At 43.1% G+C, this 16,341-nt stretch overlaps 1 protein-coding gene across 3 annotated transcripts in view; it reads left to right on the top strand.

Moving 5' to 3' along the window:
- Ift52 (intraflagellar transport 52) overlaps positions 1 to 7,492 on the top strand; it is a 29,798-nt gene extending 22,306 nt beyond the window's left edge. For all 3 annotated transcript variants that reach the window (XM_038331679.2, XM_038331680.2, XM_038331678.2), the window contains exons 12-13: positions 4,274 to 4,382; positions 6,821 to 7,492. In XM_038331679.2, coding sequence (XP_038187607.1) covers positions 4,274 to 4,382; positions 6,821 to 6,978 — 267 coding nt within the window. In that variant the 3' untranslated portion in view covers positions 6,979 to 7,492. The remainder of the gene's footprint in view (positions 1 to 4,273; positions 4,383 to 6,820) is intronic.
- Positions 7,493 to 16,341: the final 8,849 nt, after the last annotated feature.

Below are 16,341 nucleotides of genomic sequence, written 5' to 3'. Positions count from 1 at the left end.
CCAACATTCAGATACATGAGCTTGTGGATGCCATTCTCATTCAAACCACCACACTGGGTAAAGAGGTAGAAAATCTTTGAGATGCCTTCCCAGGCATTGGGCACTCAGATCCTGAGTTTAGTTTTAACAGGCTGGGGTCATATGGCCACTGTATGACTTACTCAGGAGACAGGAGCAAACATGTTCATCCTAGAGGGCACTGACAACAGAACACAAACATGTTTCCTCCCAAGTCTGCTTTAGTAAACCAGTGATTTTTTTGCAGTGAGTTACTTACATGAATATGAGTTAGGAGTTATTCACATCATAGGAGGGCTTCTTCTCAGTCAGCTGCATCACCAAAAAGCCCAACCCCGGCATAGGTGAATAGTCAGGAAAGCTGCATCTTGGAGTTTTCTGCCCGCTTGCACTGCCTCTCCACATAACTTACTGCTCATTTACCCTCCAGGTAGACTGTGAGCTTCCTGAACTTTGTAAGTTTCCTAACTCCTGTGGAACTCAATTTTTTTTTCCTTCTGGGGGAATGTTTCAGTTGAGAAGCAGCAGCTACAGAACAGCAGCCATATGTAAGGCATTGAACAACTTCTGAGTACTTCATTGTCTTAGGGTTTCTATTGCTTCAGCAAAACACCTTGACCAAAAGCAAGTTGTGGAGGGAAGGGTTTATTTAGCTTATACTTTCATATTGCTGTTCATCACTGAAGGAAGTCAGGGCAGGAACTGATGCAAAAGCCACATAGGTGTGCTGCTTACTGGCTTGCTTCTTGTGGCTTGCTTAGTCCACCTTCTTATAGAACCCAGGACCAGCAGCCCAGGGATGGCACCACCCACCATGGGCTGAGCTCTCCCCAATTGATCACTAATTGAGAAAATCCCTTACAGCTGAATCTCATGGAGGCATTTACTCAACTGAGGCTCCTTCACTCTGATGACTCTAGTTAGTGTAAGGTTGACACACAAAACCAGCCCATAACTGAGGCCAGGCAGTGGTTTCTCACACCTTTAATCCCAGCACTTGGGAGGCAGAGGCAGGCAGATCTCAGTGAGTTCAAGGCCGGCCTGGTCTACAAAGAGAGTTCCAGGACAGCCAAGACTGTTACATAGAGAAACCCTGTCTTGAAAAACAAAAAACCAAAAGCAAAGAAACAACTACAACATATAGGAGGGAGGGGCCGCTTGTTCGTCCTGGCTACCTGGCTAGCTTAGCCCCGAAATAACCACACAGAAACTATATTAATTAAAACACTGCTTGGCCCATTAGCTCTAACTTCTTATTGGCTGACTCTTACATCTTAGTTTAACCCATTTTTATTAACCTGTGTATTTCCACGTGGCAGTGGCTTACCGGCTAAGTTTTGGCAGCATGTTTTACTCCAGCTGCGGATCCATGGCGTCTCCCTAACTCTGCTTTCTTCCTCCCAGAATTCAGTTCCGTCTTCCCCGGCTACCTAAATTCTACCCTATCAGGCCAAGGCGGCTTCTTTATTTATTAACCAATATGAGCAACACATAGAAAGAAGGACCTCCCACACCATTTCCCCTTTTCTGTTTAAACAAAAAGGAAGGCTTTAACATAGTAAAATTACATATAACAAAACAGTTATTTATTTATTTATTTATTTATTTATTTATTTATTGGTTTTTTTCGAGACAGGGTTTCCCTGTAGTTTCTAGAGCCTGTCCTGGAACTAGCTCTTGTAGACCAGGCTGGCCTCGAACTCAGAGATCTGCCTGCCTCTGCCTCCCGAGTGCTGGGATTAAAGGCATGCGCCACCACCGCCTGGCTAACAAAACAGTTATTAAGCAAGAATTACAGTTACAATATTTATATCTATCTTTTATCATAACTAAGGAAAACTAACTATAATTATATTTTTTTCAATTCCATCAAAGACTCCAAAAGGTTATAATATTACCTAAGTTAATGGGATGTACATCATAAGCAACTTCCAAAACTCTAGAATTGACAGAGACATCTCACTGCCTGGACAGTCACCCAAAGTTCTTTTGTATCATTGGGGCATTCATCTTTAGCCTACAGGCTCATAGTATCCAGCAGACTTTTCCATGAAGCAGAAAATTTCAAAGACAGTTCTGCCTATATTGGCAGTTTGCCAGTCACTTTCGTCTGTATCCTGCTGAGTGTCTTGCAGACTCTTTCATGAAGCAGGAACCCCTAAGGACCATCTCATATTTAGCCAAGTTCAGCCGTCATTTCTCTGTGGGTCCTCAAGTCCATTCTAGCAGTCCAGGCAAGAGTAGTTTCTTGCTCAAATGTCTAAGGAGCATCTTCGATGCCCATCTTCCTCTTGAAGTAATTTGTGCTGTCAGGAGCAGATGTGTTTCACTGTCATGAAAAGTTCTAAGTTCTTTTTTTTTATATTTATTTATTATGTGTACAATATTCTGTCTACATGTATGCCTGCAGGCCAGAAGAGGACACCAGACCTCATTACAGATGGTTGTGAGCTACCATGTGGTTGCTGGGAATTGAACTCAGGACCTTTGGAAGAACAGGCAATGCTCTTAACTGCTAAGCCATCTCTCCAGCCCCAAGTTCTAAGTTCTTAAAACATTTTAAATGCCATATTCTGAAGGTCTCTGAAAGATTTGAAGAATACCTATCTAACTGAAATATATCTCTATACATCTAGAAAATCTAACATGATTACAAGCTTGACTATTATAGATGATTATCTATTAACCTATATTTCTTAATTATACATTTTTTTTTTTTTTGGTTTTTTGAGACAGGGTTTCTCTGCAGCTTTAGAGCCTGTCCTGGAGCTAGCTCTTGTAGACCAGGCTGGTCTCGAACTCACAGAGATCCGCCTGCCTCTGCCTCCCGAGTGCTGGGATTAAAGGCGTGCGCCACCACCACCCGGCTATACATTATATTTTTAAATGAGCTGCACAAACACAATACCTTAATCAAGATCAGGAATGCATATACATATAACAAAATTGACCTCAAATTTGTATCAGTAAACCAAGATCCATACCAATGCAAATTATTCATATCTATATCATATCCCCCTTTAAATGTAAAAAAAAAAAAAACATTTATAGACAATATTTGGGAATATGGGCGTAGATTTGTCCATACTGCTTCCTGCTGATTGAGGGCACTATTAATCAGGTCTTCTATGCTATATTCTGTGTGCTAGGTTCATCTCAGTCAGCAGTTGGGCGAAGTAATTTTTTGAGGGTGTTCGTGACAATCTTTCAGGGGATTGTGGTCTATCAAACCATATTGGTCTAGAAGCAGTCTACAGGTTCTCTCTCATCTTCTGTGAAAACAAGAGAAGAACTTTTCCAAAGCAATATATCCTTAGGCCCAAATTTGAAAGTCATGACACCTTTATAATATACATGGTGGTTTAGCTTAGCAGCCCATACAGTGAAATGTCTCTCTGTACTTAGCTCCTTTACAGTCAAATAATTCAAAGAAAACACAATAATAAACATAATCCAGACACTCTGTGAATTTTCCATTTTTACATGGCTTATTTTTCTTTACTGCTTTTAATCTATGACTTTCTGTACTGTCTCTTTAAAGACTTTATCCCCCCCCTTTTTTTTTAAAAAAAAAAAAAAAAGAAGCATTAACTTTATTTTATGACTCTCTATACTCTTTTTCTTCTCTCCTCAAGTCTACGTACATTTATCCAACACTGTGACCCATTTAGAGGTCTTTTATGTGTGAATCTGTCCTATTGTGAATCTGTAATTCTTTACTGTCCAGGAGAACTTCTTAAAATCCTAACATATTAATGTTAAGTTTACCCTGTCTGCACTGATCTACATCTGCTTTCCCAATGACTTTTGTTCCTAAAGAACACATAATAACTAGCTGGGTGTAAGATGAACACCTATGATTAAAGACTTATGAGACTATGGCAAGAAGACTGCAAGTTTGTGGCCACTCTGGGCTATACAGCAAGATCCTGTCTCAAAACAAAGGCCTAACTATATAGGAACAAGTTGTGGCCTCAAATATTCTACACAAACCTAAACTCTGGGCTTGTGCAGAATTCATGGCACTGTTATATTAGCTTTGCCAGTTTAACAGTGTAGTTAAATCTGGTTCTGCTTGGTTGCTTACAAGGGACTCAGTCTTGAAATGGGCATAATGGATGAGGGCAGCCAGAGGTGAAGGAGTTGGGATGGACGGTTCCTCCCAGGGGAAAGGCTCAGTCAGCCTCTTACTGCTTACGCTTTCTTGTCGCTGTTAAGCTCTGGGAGACTTCACTAAAAACCTTCATTCCTCTAGGTCTTCCCACCCAGTTTCCGGGAGTTAGCACCCCCTCCCCTGGAGCTGTTTGACCTAGATGAAACGTTCTCCTCTGAAAAGGCGCGTCTTGCTCAGATCACCAACAAATGTGAGTATTAGCCCGTTAAGACTTTTTCCCTTACGACTTTTATTTACCATGAACCACTGTGACTTGCTGTAAGAGAATGTTCAAAGATTGTTCTTGGAGAACCAAATCTGAGCACATGGACAAAACTGAACACGTCTTCATTGCATGTGAATGTGGTCCTCTGAGTTCAGTTAATCTAGTGAATCAGAACACGATGCTAAGCAGACACCGTAAGTCTCACTTTGTATCCCCAAGGGCCCTTAGTTCTGGTCCTTAGACTGAGTGACGAGAAGACTAATACTAACCCTGGCTTCTTCCTTACAGAGCTGGGTCACTGGTCATAGCAGCATTTAGATTAGAAAGAGTCACAAGCTGCTAAGATGGCTCAGCAGGTAAAGGTGCTTGCATAATTACCTGAGTTTACATGCTGTAACCTACTCACAAGGAAAAGGAGTTGTCCTTCAACCTCCACATATATGCCATGTACAAGCTCCGACACACACATACAAATAATAATAATAAAGCAATTAAATATTTTTAAAACATAAAAAACAAGAGCCGGGTTGTGGCAGTGTACACCTTCAATCCCACCACTTGGGAGGCAGAGACAGGCGGATCTCTGTGACTTCGAGGCCAGCCTGGTCTATAGAGGGAGTTCCAGGACAGGCTCCAAAGGTACAGAGAAACCCTGTCAAAAAAAAAAAAAAAAAAGCCCAACAACAAACAACAACACACACACATACACAAAAAAACCACCCCATAAAACCAAGAACATAAAAAGAAATCAGACCAAAAAGACTTATGTAGACTTCAAGTTGTAGTGTCCTTCTGCCTATTGAACCTTCTGATATGCTCTGCTTCAAAACCTGCCCCAGTACAAGAGACATAAAGTTAAGCACTCACTGTGAAGCAGTGACCCCACTCCTGGAATACAATTAAGAAGACATATGAACATACCCAGATGGCATTGTTTATTTTCAAACTGCAATGAGTTGTATGTGGTGGCACACGCCTTTAGTCCCAGCATTCGGGAGGCAGAGACAGGCAGATCTCTGAGTTTGAGACCAGCATAGCCTATAAATGTTCCAGGACAGCCAGAACTATTATAGAGAAACCCTGTCTCCAAAGAACAAACAAAAAGCAATGAAATTGGGATTGTCCTTCATGTTAACTAGCAAAGGAATGGAAGTTTTTGTTTCACATTTAATCTGTGGTATGGAGCTTGGCTCACATAATCCCAGCACTCAGGAGGCTGAGACTGGAGGAACACTGAGTTCAAGGCCAGCCTAGGCTACAGTATACAACGCTGTTTCAAGAAGAGCAGTAATGGCTGTACATCTTAGATATAGGACTGCTAGGGAATGATTTCACAGAAGACTGTTGGAATTACTGGTAAATTTTTTTGTGTTTTTCTAATTTTTGGGGTGTGGGATGAAGTTTGAGATGGGCTCATATAGCCAGGCTGACCTTGAACTCAGTATGTAGCTGAGACTGACCGAACTCCTGATCCTCCTGTGTCCACTTGTCATCAGGCCCTGCTTCTATCTGGGTTTTTTTCAACCTGGTTACACAGAGTAGTGTAAGCTGGCTCTGAAACTCATCTGGGTAACTTCAGCTGGCCCCAAACTCAGTATCCTCCGCCTTAGCTCTCTAGTGCTGTGAGGGCAGGGGAGAGCCACCTTGTGTCATGGCCTGCTTTTCTGTAATAATATATAGTAAATGGTGGGGTTTTATTTTTGTTTTACTATAGATTGAACCCAGGACTTTACTTTTCTATAATGCTCTTTTGGTAAATGCCATTCCTTGTCTCCTAGCACTAGAGATTGAAACCCAGTGCTCTACCACTGAACTATATCCCTGACTTCTTTTATGTGACAGAGTGTTCTTGTGTCATCCAGGCTGGTCTCAAACTTGTAATCCTCTTTCACAGTTTCCCAGATGCTGGGATTCTGAGTGTGTACACCATGGTTAGCATAAATGCTACTTTAAACTTCATATATGACCTTTTTACAGTGGCCTATATTTAGAGCCTGGTAATTTGAGTTCCTTTGGTTGCTTTTGTGCTTTGGGGTGTACTAGTGCTTTATTTGGAGAGTGGGAAAGCCAGAACAGATGGACTTTGCTCTGATTAGGCTTGTCATTTTAGGCTGGGCATAGTGTCTCACTCCTGTAATCCCAGCACTTAGGAAGCTGAAGGCAGGCAGGAAGACTGTTACAAGTTTGAGTCCAGCCTGGCCTATAACATGACACTGTCTCACTAAAGAACAACAAAATGAGCTACTTTTGTTCTTATTTATGAAAGCAGCACATCCAAGACCTGAGAGTTGGATGTAAGTCCAATGATCACATCATTCTAGGAAGAACTGAGTAATCTCAGGAGGAAGGGAACACCTCACACACGATGTTTGCACTCTGGAAAGAGTGGAACTGAAGGGTTAACCACACTCTGCTGTGTTTAGGTACTGATGAAGACCTGGAATTCTATGTCAGAAAGTGTGGTGATATTCTTGGAGTAACCAGTAAACTTCCAAAGGATCAGCAGGACGCCAAACATATTCTTGAGCACATCTTCTTCCAGGTGGTGGAGTTCAAGAAATTGAACCAGGAGGCCCACTGACATGGCAGCCCTTCAGGTGATGTCACCCGTATAGACTGTTTACAACATTCCTTAGTTCTGCAAGTACTTACCAAGTGTCTACAGATGAACAGCACATGATGATCCCTTCGAGAATGGAACTTCTATTCTACCTGGAGGGTCCCAGCAAACAGTAGCAGAGTATATAAGCAAGCACGTAGCGGGCTAGAGGTGGTAAGTGATGTGGTGTCGAAAAAACAGAGCTAGGCCAGAGGGATCCAGTGCGCCAGCATTTATTAAAATGAGTAGAGTTGGCCCAGTACACATGGATGCCAGAGTCTGGGGTACTGTTTGTACCAGAACCTTCAACTGTACTTGTGTGGTGCATGGTTGTTGTGAAAACTTCATCCTTGGGTTAGAATCAACCATCAAGTCAACTAATTCCTACTTGTCCCAACTAACAGTGATCTGGAATGTCAACTTGATGTCAAAATACCAAAGAGGTTCTTATTTCAGACCCTAAACTGAAACAAAATAAAATAAAATAAAATTCTGAGTTTCCTGTCTCCTCCTGCACATGCTCTTGATACAAGTGGGCTGACATTCCAGGGCTGTGGGCCGTGCCTCTTCTTAGAGCACCTCTGCCTGCCAGCTCCGGGGTTCTGAGTTCGCCCTCCTGACCAAAGTGTCTACACTGTGTTTCTCTGAGCTTTAGAAGGTTTGTGCGTACTCTGTAGTGCTCAGGTGGAAGAGATGATTCATTTACTTGAATTAAATCTATGATTGAGCTTTCATAATTCATGGTTTGGTCTGTCATTAATATCTTTTTTTTCTCCACATTCCTGCTCAAGATTTGAGTCTTGTATTGAAGATGTCACTAATGGTTGAACTTGTTAAAATACTGTACGACTTCTGGGCTAGTTCAAAGTCAGATCAAAGCCTAGCAGGAGATCTAACTGCTTAAGCTAATGTTGACCCTGTAAACTAATTTGAAAGAATCCAAAACAAGCTGAACATGCAGCCTATACCTTTAATCCCAGCACTCCGGCAGAGGCAGGTGGATCTCTGTGGGTCTGAAGCCAGTCTGGTCTACAGAGCGAGTTCCATACATAATGAGACTCTATCTCAAAAAGAAAGATTAAAAAAAGGGAAAAAGAAGAAAGACTTAACCAGCAAATGGCTAGAATATTTTAACAGAAGCTAAGGTCTGAACTGTGCATATGATCATTGAAGCTATTAGGATAGCTTACCAAAAAAAAAAAAATGACCAGTGTAGACAGAGATGGCTCGTTTGTTTCCCAGCTGCCCAGACCCAAATAATAACACAGAAACTTTATTAATGGCAATACTGTTTGACCTGTTAGCTAAGGCTTCTGATTAACTAACTCTTACATCTTAAATTCACCCTTTTCTATTAACCTGTGTATCAACATAAAGTTGTAGCCTACTTACAGTAAGTTAAGGTTCCAAGGCATTTGTCTCCTTCAGCAGGTACATGGCATCTTTTTTACTCTGCCTACTTCCTCTATATATCTCTGTTTGGATTTCCTGCCTGGCTTTCCTCTACTAAGCCATTGGCTGAAACAGCTTCTTTAATGACCAATGGTAATAAAACATATTCATAGCATACAGATGGGAATCCCACATTCGTTTTAGCCATGGCCCAAGCCTATAATTGCAGCAGTCAGGAGGCAGAGACAAGAGGTATTGTGGAAGTCCAAGGCCATATAGTGAGTTCTGGGTCAGCCAGGGGGTCATGTGAGACTTGGTCTCAAAAAGAACTGGAGGGTGGGGAGAGGAAAACATTTTTAGAAATTTTAAACTGGGAAAAATTGGGGGTGTGGCTCAGTGGTAGAGCACTGGCATATAATGTTCAGGACTTTACTTTTAGCCCACAGCACCTTTCAAAAGTAGTTTAAAAATGAATGTGGGGGCTGGAGAAATGGCTCAGTGGTTAAGAGCATTGCCTGCTCTTCCAAAGGTCCTGAGTTCAATTCCCAGCAACCACATGGTGGCTCACAACCATCTGTAATCAGGTCTGGTGCCCTGTTCTGGCCTTCAGGCAGAAAGAATATTGTATACATAATAAATAAATAAATATATTTAAAAAATGAGTGTGAATGGCTGAATCCTGGTTTGGAAAAATATCTACAAAGCACATTTTGAGAGCCGCGCATGATAGCATACACTTGTAATCCTGGCATTTGAGAGACTGAGGCAAGAGAATTGCCAGCCTGAGCTGTGGAGACCTTTTCTCAAATAAGAAAACAGTGGGGCTGGAGAGTGGTTAAGAGCACTGAGTGCTCTTACCAGGATTCCATTTTTTGCACTCACATGGTAGCTCACAGACATCTATCATTCCAGTTCCAGGTGACCTCTCCCCCTCTTCTGGTCTTCATGGATACCAAGAACCCACATGATGCACATATCTACATGTAGAAAACACACAATAAATCTAACAAAAAATTTAAACATATGGGGGACAGTCTGAGTGTTCATAGAGTGGCAGATGTAATAATGGCATTATAGTATGAAGTCTAGGGAGCATGCACTCTTTACACTGATATGTACCCCATCCTCTTTTAAAAAAAAACTTTATTTAAATTTATTTCATGCGCATTGGTATAATAATGTCAGATTCTCTTGAATTGGAGCTACAGACAGCTGCAAGCTGCCATGTGGGTGCTGGGAATTGAACCCGGGTCCTCTAGAGGAGCAGTCAGTGCTCTTAACCACTGAACCATCTCACCAGTCCCCCCCCATCCTCTTTTGCTTTAAATTTAGAACAAGTGTGGCTCCTATCTACAGTTCAGCACTTACAAGGCGAAGGCAAAAGGATTGTTGAATCCAGCCTGACATCCAACTCAATTACAGGCCAGCCTGGGATACATAGCACATCCTTGTCTCAAATCAAAAGAATCCACAAGCCCCCTCTAAATATCAGCTAGTGCAGTGTGCACCCCTATAATCCTAGCTAGTTGGGAGTCTGAAGCAGCAGGCCAGACTGGGTACATAGAGAAACTCTACCCCACAACAAAACACGCGTACCACACCTAAGCGTCAGAGGGCTATTTTACTCTGTTCATTTGCCTTACAGAAATTTAGGGAGTGAAGTTTGTTTGGCGACTTTTTTTGTCTTGATTTGTTTTTATTTTGTTTTATTTTTGAGACAGTTTCTCTCTGTAGCCCCAACTGCCTTCCAGTTCTTGGCGAGCATCCTGCCTCTTCCATATGAGTGTTAGTATTACAGGCATGGGTCTTCATAACTAGCTTGAAATTTAGGTTTTCTTGGTTTTTTTAATATTTAGTTTTTTATGACAGGCACTGTGGTGCACGCCTTTAATCTTAGCACTCTGGAGGCAGAGGCAGACAGATATCTGAGTTCGAGGCCCTCCTGGTCTACGTAGCTAGTTCCAGCATGGGTCAGGGCTACACAGACAACCCTATCTTAGAGAAAAAAATAATAAGATTTTTTTTAAGTTTTATGTTATGTATGTTTTGCCTGCATGTATGTGTGTGCACCATGTTTCTGGTGCCAGTGGATCCAGAAGAGGGTACCAGGTCTCCTGAAACTGGAATTAACCATGGTTGTGAGCTGGGCACTGAACTCTGATTTAGTTTTTAATTAAAAAAAAAAAAAAAGAATTAGCAGTTTAAGTCTTGAGCACTGAACTAAATGGTGTAGGGGAAAGAACTCCACCTCTTCAACCATCCAGCTCCCTCTCTGCGACTACTGTTACCGTAAATAGAGATAAATGCTTTAACGCAAAGGATGACAAATCTACAGCATGTTAAAACTTGCCATGCAGGGCCTTGGCCTCACTGTGGAGAGGGGCGCAGCTTGAGGCTCGGCCGCTAGGGGCCGCTAGCTCCGCCGACCCACACCGTCAGGCTGAGGAGGTCCAAGCGCCCTCCAGTGACGCCGCCATGCAGCGCGGCGCCTCACTCTTGTCAGCTCGGGGAGAGTCATCAGGTCTTTTTTTTTTTCTTTTTTCTTTTTTTGGTTTTTCGAGACAGGGTTTCTCTGCAGCTTTTTTAGAGCCTGTCCTGGAACTAGCTCTTGTAGACCAGGCTGGCCTCGAACTCACAGAGATCCGCCTGCCTCTGCCTCCCGAGTGCTGGGATTAAAGGCGTGCGCCACCACCGCCCGGCTGAGTCATCAGGTCTTTGGACTCCACAGTTCTTCCAATGATTGTGGAAGAGTCATGCAAAAGGACAGAACTTCCTGTGTCCCGCTGTGAGTCTTTCCTCTCCTCTACAACCATCATCCCAGTAGATGGGATTGCAGTTCCTGGAGTTTTGTACAAATGGCATAAACCGTCTTGTTCTCTTTGACTTCTTTCAGCATAATTATTTTGAAAGCAGTTCCTATCTGTAGTTTGTTTACCCGTTCAGTTTGGGGCTGTTGTAAATATACAGGAGAAAGTCTGTGTGTGGGTGTGTACACTTATGAAGATTTGATCATACAATGGGTGTATAGTTGCAAGGCTGCTCTTTCTGTTTACAGGGGGAGGAGTTTTGTCTTGGGTGGGTTTGTTTCTTTGATTTGAGATGTTTTTTGAGATGGTTTCACTATGTAACTATGATCTGGAATTTGCCATGTAGAACAAGCAAGGCTCAAACTTCCAGTGATGCTCCTGCCTCTGGTGCTGAGTTTGCAGATCTGGGCAACCAGGCCTGGTTTATATGGTGTTGAGATCACACCTGGGCCTTCATGTCTGTCCAGGAAGCCCTCTACCAAGCTTCTCCCTAGCCCATCCCTCATACTCCAACTCTTGCTTTGTAGGCCAGCCATTGGCTCTGTAGGAACTTTGCCTCCAGCTGGGACTACAGCTGGGCACTTTCATTCTCTTTCCTCCTTTGAGACAGGGTCATTTTATGTTGCCTAGGCTGGTCTTGAACCCTCGGGCTCAGTTAATTCTCCCACACCAGCTTCCTCCTAAGCTGGTAATATAGGCCTGTACCATGCCTGTTTATATGTTTAAGAAACAAGGCAGGCGGTGGTGGCTTTAATCCCAGCACTTGGGAGGCAAAGGCAGGCAGACCTCAGTGAGTCTGAGGCCAGCCTGGTCTACAAAGCGAGTTTCAGGACAGTCAGGACTTTACACAGAGAAAAATCAGAAATCCTAATTCAAAAAAGAAAAAAAGAAAAGAAAAAGAAAGAGAAAAGAAAGAAACAATTAAAGGATAAAGCAGAATTAAAAGTTTAAGGCTGGCCCAGAGTGGTGCTGCATACCTTGGCATGCAGATCTCTGTGAGTTCAGGGCCAGCCTGGTCAACAAAGTGAGTTTCCAGGACAGCCAGGGCTGTTACACAGAGAAGCCCTGTCTCAAAAAAAAGAAAAAGACAAACAAAAAACAAACAAAAGCTTAAGGTTGGCTATAGAGTAAGTTCCAGGCCAGCTTGGGTTACATGGACAGGCCACCTCCCTTTTCTTTCTTTTTGCTTTTCAAGACAGTGTTTGTGTAGCTCTGGCTGTCCTGGAACATAGCTCTATAGACCAGGCTGGTCTAGAACTCACAGAGATCTGATTGTCTCTGCCTCCCAAACTCTGGGACTACAGGTGTATGCTACCACCACCCCACCCACCTTCCATCCATCCTTTCTTCCTTCGTTCCTTCCTTCCTTTCTTTTTTCTTTTCTTTTTTGTAGTGAGAGCAGCGGGCCACATTCCCGCCACCCTCCTCCCAGCCGCCTGGCTAGCTTATGCCCCGAAACAACAATACACAAACTGTATTCATTTAAACACTGCCCGGCCCATTATTAGTTCCAGCCTCTTATTGTCTAATTCTCACATCTTGATTAACCAATTCTAATAATCTGTGTAGCACCATGAAGTGGAAAAGTTCAGCATGTCTGACCTGGTGGCTGGCTTCATGGTGACTGTCTCAGAGAGGAGAGGCAGGGCATCTGCCTGAAGCATCTGCCTCACTTCCCTCTTCCCAGCATTCTGTTCTGTCTACTCCACCCATCTAAGGGCTGGCCTATCAAATGGGCCAAGGCAGTTTTCTTTATTAACCAATGAAATCAACTCAAACAGAAGACCCTCTCACATCACTTTTTCCTTCTTTTTTTGACAGAATTTCTTTAGCTTTGGTTGGATTCAAATTTACAATTCACCTGCCGTCTCCCCTCTCCCCCAGTGCTAGAATTACGTGGGTGCGTATGGTAGTTTGAATAAGCATGCCTCCCATAGACTCCTGTGTTTGAATGCTTGACCTATAAGGAGGGAGTGGTACTGTTAAGAGGTGTGGTCGTGTTGGAGTAGGTACGGCTTTGTTAGGGGAAGTGTGTCACTATGAAGGTGGGTTTAGAGGTCTTATGTGCTTAAGCTATGCCCAGTGTGGAATACAGTTCACTTCCTTCTGTCTGGATCAAGATGTAGAACTCTCAGCTCCCTCTCCAACACCATGTCTCCTGCATGTTGCCTTGGTTCCCACTATGACAATATTGAAATAAACCTCTGAAACTGTAAGCTAGCCCAAATGAAATGTTTTCCTCTGAAAGAATTGCCATGGTCTTCTGTGAGTTTGAGGCCAGCCTGGTCTACAAAGGAAGTTCCAGGACAGCTAGAGTTGTTAGACAGAGAAACTCTGTTTCCAAAAAAACAAAAGGAATTGTGACTTGTGACTTGAAAGGAATCAAGAATGGCTTTGAAGTCTTGCCAGTCTCTAAGGAAGTTCCCCACCTACCTCTCCTTTTGGTCTTTTCCTCCCTCCCTCCTTTACCTTTTTCTTTTGATTCAGGGTCTCCCTAGCTAGTCCATGCTAGTCTTAAATTCTCCATCCTTCTGACTTAACCTTCCAGAATGCTGGAATTTTCAGGCATTCACCAGTACTTCAGGGAGAATTTTCTTTATTCTTTTGGTATTAGGGACAATGTCTGTTTGTATCTCAGTCTGGTCTGGAACTCACTGTATAGTTCAGGCTGGTCTTGGATGCACCTGCCTTGGCCTTCCAAGTATAGGGATTTAAGACTTGTGACACCGTGGCTTGCACAGATTTTCTAATCTTTCTCCTCCCTGAGTATTCTTTGCTATTTCCTGCACTGTCCACCTGCAAATCCCTAAAAAGCCAGCTCTGAAGAGCCTCATCTGAACCGATGACTGGGTGAGTGCCCACAGCTTCCTTCCACCAGCACAGGACCTCCAATGCAGTCAGTCAATTTACCAAATGGCTTTGGTGTCAGTTTTCTGATCTTTCACATGTGGGTCATGTACGGAGCTTATTTATAGGTAGTGTCGTTACCTGGCAGGCTGAAGACCCAAACATGGAAGCCCGGCACAAAGCAAAGCAAAACCAAAACAAAAGTTGCTCAGCAGATGGAAGCCATGACTCCAGACAGAAAAGCAGGTGATCTATTATTATTCATCACCGGTGTTTTTGTGTCCTACCAGTTGCTAGGCCCAGGGTGTGTAACAAGATGAGTTGGTCTTTGTCTTCCCGACCCAAGCACTGCCTTGTGTTTGGAGCCCAGGGTGGGGCAGATAACTTGAATGATTAAATGGGTTAAATGGCGAGAGACTTTCCATCCCTGGAGGTCACAGCCAAAAAAAAAAAAAAAAAAAAAAAAGCCTCCCAGCGCTGTTCAGAATGGACCTTATCTGTCTTGAGTTTAGAGACCACTCCCAGCCAGGTGCAAAGGCCCTGGACGCCGAGAGTCCTCTGCACAGAGGTTGTGTGTTGATGCGCTGATAACTAAAGGACATACTTGCAGAGGTCACCAGATTCCTTGAGACACTAGCCAGATTCCTTGAGACAGTAAAGTGATTTTGCTGCTAGATTCACTACACTGACCTCTAAGCTGCTCTAGTTCTGGTGTTTTGTTTATCTGGCTTTAATTCCAGGTTCCAGGTGGCCTGTGCATCTGCTCCCTGCCTCTTGCCTTGGGCACTTAGGAAAGTTTCTAGGTCCTGCTTTTGCCCAAAAGGAGACTGATGATCTACGTGAGTCTGTACCACCTGCAAAGGAGCTTCTTGGGCCTCACAGGACAAGTGGGAAGGCTGCTGGAGTCAGGATAATAGTACTAGCAGAAGGGGTACAGGTGTTGAGAGAAAGGCATGTGGGAAGCCCTGGATCTAATCTCAGGAACAAAAACAACCTAGCAATAATATAATACTTACCATGTGCCTTATACATACTCATATATTTGATATTTGATATATATGATAACTATCATACAGGGTAGATATCTTTGTAGTGCCTGGTTTAAAGGCTCATACCACACCACCCCAAAATAGACTATAGGAGAAAATAATCTCCCACTTCCTTTTGCACTGGCTATTCTGAGGAAACTGTAGACCAGGGAGTAACTTTGCAAGGCAGACCTTTCGTAAAGGACATCTACAGGAGGCGGCATGCTGTACTAGGAACTCAGCTGCTGCCAATTGCTTTAAAAAAAAAAAAAAAAAAACCTGGAGCCGGGCTGTGGTGGCGCACGCCTTTAATCCCAGCACTCCGGAGGCAGAGGCAGGCGGATCTCTGAGTTTGAGGCCAGCCTGGTCTACAAGAGCTAGTTCCAGGACAGGCTCTAGAAACTACAGGGAAACCCTGTCTCGAAAAACCAAAAAAAAAAAAAAAACCCAAAAAACGAAAAAACACAAAAACCTGGGAGACTTATATCTGCATGACAAGAACACTTCCGTTTGTCATACAATCCCTTTCCTTAGCCCCAAGTAACTTTGTCATTACCACCCTGCCAGAAGCTCTAGGACCCTGGAAGCTTCAATTATCTGAGCCTTCATATGATATCCTAATTAGTTACTCCCATGGGTATGTAACTAATCAAATGTTTTTTTCCTGTTAATATATTTCCAATCCATTTAATTTGTAAACAAGCCAATGACACTAGGGCAGAAGCCATTTTTATTTTTCTCTCTCTTTTCTATAAACTCTAGAATTAGAGTCTGGCAGTCTGTGCCTCAGTTGCTCCATCTGCTAACGGTAATGCTAGTATATAACTTATTTGATTATTAGGAAGATCAAATTAATTAAAATTTGTGTGTGGAATGGTGACTAATACATAGTAAAAAAAATTAAGATCTTGATAAACTTTGTAGATGAGGAAATGAGGCACAGAGGAGTTTGATAATTTGCCTGAGATAATGCAGCGAGGGAGTGGAAGGCTGGAATCGACCCCTGGAAATCCGGCTGTGAACACACTACCACTGAAGAGCAAATGCCCGCAGTGAGTTTCTTTGTGATGAGATTGGTGGGGAAAGCCTTGAATTAAGGTGGAAACTTGTAGCTCTTAACCCTCATTCTGCTGTTGTAAATGAAGTTTGCAGAATTGGAGAGCGTTCAGGTGGCCAGTAGTGTTTGGAAAAGGGAGCCGAGGCCTGAGCTGATCCTAAATAGAAGGTGTTTGGCGGGGGGTCTCACCCAGGCTCCTAGACTTCCAGGAAGT

This window comes from Arvicola amphibius, chromosome 5 (genome assembly GCF_903992535.2).
Source record: "Arvicola amphibius chromosome 5, mArvAmp1.2, whole genome shotgun sequence".
NCBI lineage: Eukaryota > Metazoa > Chordata > Mammalia > Rodentia > Cricetidae > Arvicola > Arvicola amphibius.
The sequence above is the reverse complement of the archived record's forward strand: the minus strand, read 5'-3'. Positions and strand labels throughout refer to the sequence as shown.